At 47.0% G+C, this 3,349-nt stretch overlaps 1 protein-coding gene across 1 annotated transcript in view; it reads right to left on the minus strand.

Annotated features, from left to right (window-relative positions):
• Positions 1–2,834, minus strand: part of T265_14474 (hypothetical protein) — a gene marked incomplete at both ends in the record, with an annotated part of 56,883 nt that extends 54,049 nt beyond the window's left edge. Inside the window, one exon of the mRNA XM_009173804.1 lies at positions 2,664–2,834. Coding sequence (XP_009172068.1) covers positions 2,664–2,762 — 99 coding nt within the window. The remainder of the gene's footprint in view (positions 1–2,663) is intronic.
• Positions 2,835–3,349: the final 515 nt, after the last annotated feature.

Below are 3,349 nucleotides of genomic sequence, written 5' to 3' on the forward strand. Positions count from 1 at the left end.
AAAGCGTTCAGCTGTAGCACCCTTCCGGTGCCTAGCTGCCATGCCACCCGAAGGAAGCACGAGGGCTGGGATACTGCCAGGTTGCCCAAGCCTAGACAGGGGAAGTCGAGTGGCGGAGGTCGGATTCGAACCGCGGACCTTCAGGTTAGTAATCCGCGCTCTAACCACTTCGGCCATCTCGCCCCGGTTTCTTCACCACGGTTTCTTCACCACGGGATAGCTCAGTGGTCAAGGCGCGAACTTACTGATCAGAAGGCCCGTGGTTCCAACCCAACCTCGACATCTTGATTGCTCCAGTCGATGCTCGGGGAACCTGGTAGTACCTCAGCCCTCGCGCTTCATTTCATTGGAATGGCGGGTAGACGCCGGAAGCGTGTTACTGCCGAACGACCACCTATTCTACTTCTGTTTCTATAGCTGAAGATAATGATCATGATCATGATCATGGCGATCGTGATCACGGCTGTACGCAGGCTGGGATAATACAAGGGTGCCTACTGTTGATTTTTGTTTCCTTGTATTTACCCTATGTACTCGTACTGAATCTTTGTATGTACATTTCAGCTCATCTACGCTTGTTCTTGGACAAGCGAAACGTTGTTTATCCTCCATAGCTCGGACTCTCTTCCAACTCATTCTCGGACACATTCTTAAGGTCTCACCCATACCTAGACAGGAGGACGATTATGGTTCGCCAACAAAGCCTCCGGCTAAAAAGCCTGGTTGCCAGGCAGGATGGTCGGTGTGAGACTTTCAGAGCAGCCTATATCTTTAAGGAGCCATTGGCTACACACATTTCAATTTCCGAACCCGAGGACCGGAAGAATATATTGGTCAGACCTCTAACCATTGACCAACATAGTGTGGGAGACCTCGAGCGTCCCACGATATATCTAAAGGTATGTATATCTTAATGTAGTATATCTTAGTGTATATCTTAATGTATGGTATATCTTAGTATATCTTAATGTATATTAGTATATATCTTAATGTACATATATCTTAATTTATATCTTAATGTATGTCGGAAGCACACAAACCTCCACATCACGGTAAGGTTCAATCTACTCATGGCAGTTGCGTTGCAGCACGGGTATATCGCTGGGTCTCAGGGAGCACGTCTGCCGGACCACAGTGCAGACCGTAGTAGTATGGCTGCGAGATAGCCGGTTCGGGTGAAGGATCTGAGACATCTTCAGGACTTCGACTGCCGATGTCTCTGAAATATAGCTGTAATCGACTGAAAGTAACGGATTTGCAATGAAGCGATCAGCAACGAGTTTCGTTAAGCAGATGACACTTCACTCAGAAGACTCATCCAGCAATGCAGGCTAAGGTCGCTGGGCTATGTGCTACGCATGCCGAGTTACTGCCTGTCGAGACGAGCGTTGTTTCCGTGCCCAGTTCGGAGTGGCGGAGACCTATAGGTGGACGGAATGACGGATGGGGTCCACATGGTCCATTTTGTGCTTGGCTGGAGAAATGGAGCAATAAGGCGGTTAACCGATGTCGGCGGCGTTCATGCTGTCGGTTTCTATCCAGTTTGTCTGAATAAGTGTCGCAGGTGGAGGCATCTCGGTTCCTTGTCTCAGACTAGCCCTAGGTCTCCCTCGCTGTCCCACTTCTTCTCTTATTCAAATAAACTGACAAGGTTGTGGGACAGTGAAGCACCGGTGTCCTCACTTGACGTTGCCGTCAGTGATGCTAAGGTGGACATATATAGGCATGTCTAGGCGGCCTCGTCCAGGAGAACTGACGTGAATTTCCGTACAGACTATCTTTAAACGTCTTGTAATGAATCTTCCACTTGACTGTCTTGCCATTAGTAACGGAAACAATCCCTTTGTGGAAGATACTGGTAAGTGTTCGGAAAGGCTATGCCTCTCTACGGCGAAATTTAGCGGGAAGTACACCAAAAAGTGAACTATTACAGCTGAAAAAGCACGGTAAATCCGAGCACTAATCATTTTCTTCTCGGGTGAAGATGAAAAGATGTGATTAAGTCCTTCTCGATCTTCACCCGAGGGTGATTGAGTAAGGACGGAACGACGAAGTTCAGTCATGCGAGGATCTTACAAAGAGAGGAAGATTTAATCGAGATCAGAACAAAGATATCATCCGTGATGTTTTTAATCGAACGTGTGATTTGTGTTGTTTTTCTGGTTTTCGCTGCGCCGTTATTCAAAATGCCGAAGTCAGTTATTTAACCGAAATCCGTTGAAGCGAAAGACGTGTGAATGAATCCTCTTGGGAAACCTCGCTAGCAAGTTCTGACGAATGACTTTATGTTGTGTCAACCAGTGTCCGCGTTCACTGCTGTCTAATGAAAATTCATCTTGATGAAGGCAAAGCAAGTACGATTTTACCATGTCTAAATTAACCTGCTACATCCTTCCAGCAAATGGGAGAATGCCGAAGTGCGTTGCCTCATTGGATACTTATTCAAAAAAGGAGTCTACGCGCCCCGATAAATAATGGTCTGCTCCAAAAGTGGAAAGTCGATGGGTGATCAAAACGGCCGATGGCCTGTCTACACAGCCCACGTTGTGCTTCAGCGCGTCAGTAGCGACCAAAGCAGCTAAAGACAACCTTGCTTTAGGTCTCATACTGGTTACTTTGGCGGATGCAAAATACTCCCAGGTGGTGGAGTAAAAAGTACTAACCAGAATGAACAAGCCCTGACTGTGTGGAATAGCGATTTTATCCTCCGCCGAGCCGAAGCAAGCGGAGATAGGGAGGTGCAGAAGTTCTATTGGAATCATTCAGTTCACCTCGGGAATGGAGAGTCACGGACAGCCACCCATTGAATATACCGCAGTTTGCGTTAGGCAAACATTCCGATCGAAACAATGTCGTAATTACAGAGTTCTGATTGGTCGAAAGGCGCAGGTGATCCGGCTTTCATACAACCAACAGCTTATAGGAAATTTTACTGTACACAACGCAGCGAACCACAACAAAACACGTGCGATTGTCGATAGCTTGCTCCTATGTGAATGGGTGGATAGCTCACACGTGAGGTGGTTCTGGACATGTTTAGCGGTGGGAATATGAACACAACTTTCAAGTGACTGGAGTGACATACGCCCAGAAGGCTGGTTATTCGGATTGGAAATAACGTGCTTTATTTAACTGAAAACAACTTCGTCTATTGTGCATACACTTGATTGACACAGGGCGGATGGCTTTGAGGGAATCAGATGGGGGTTAGCGACGAGTATCCACTAAAATTCATCCCCTCACTATTCGACCAGAAAGTCACCGCCATTGAATTATTCTGCCGTAAGCGATTATTACATGCGGTTCAGATTTCAAGTCGGCTGATTCGCATGGAGGTAATACTAGGGCC

This window comes from Opisthorchis viverrini, assembly GCF_000715545.1.
Source record: "Opisthorchis viverrini unplaced genomic scaffold opera_v5_199, whole genome shotgun sequence".
In the NCBI taxonomy this organism is placed as follows: domain Eukaryota; kingdom Metazoa; phylum Platyhelminthes; class Trematoda; order Opisthorchiida; family Opisthorchiidae; genus Opisthorchis; species Opisthorchis viverrini.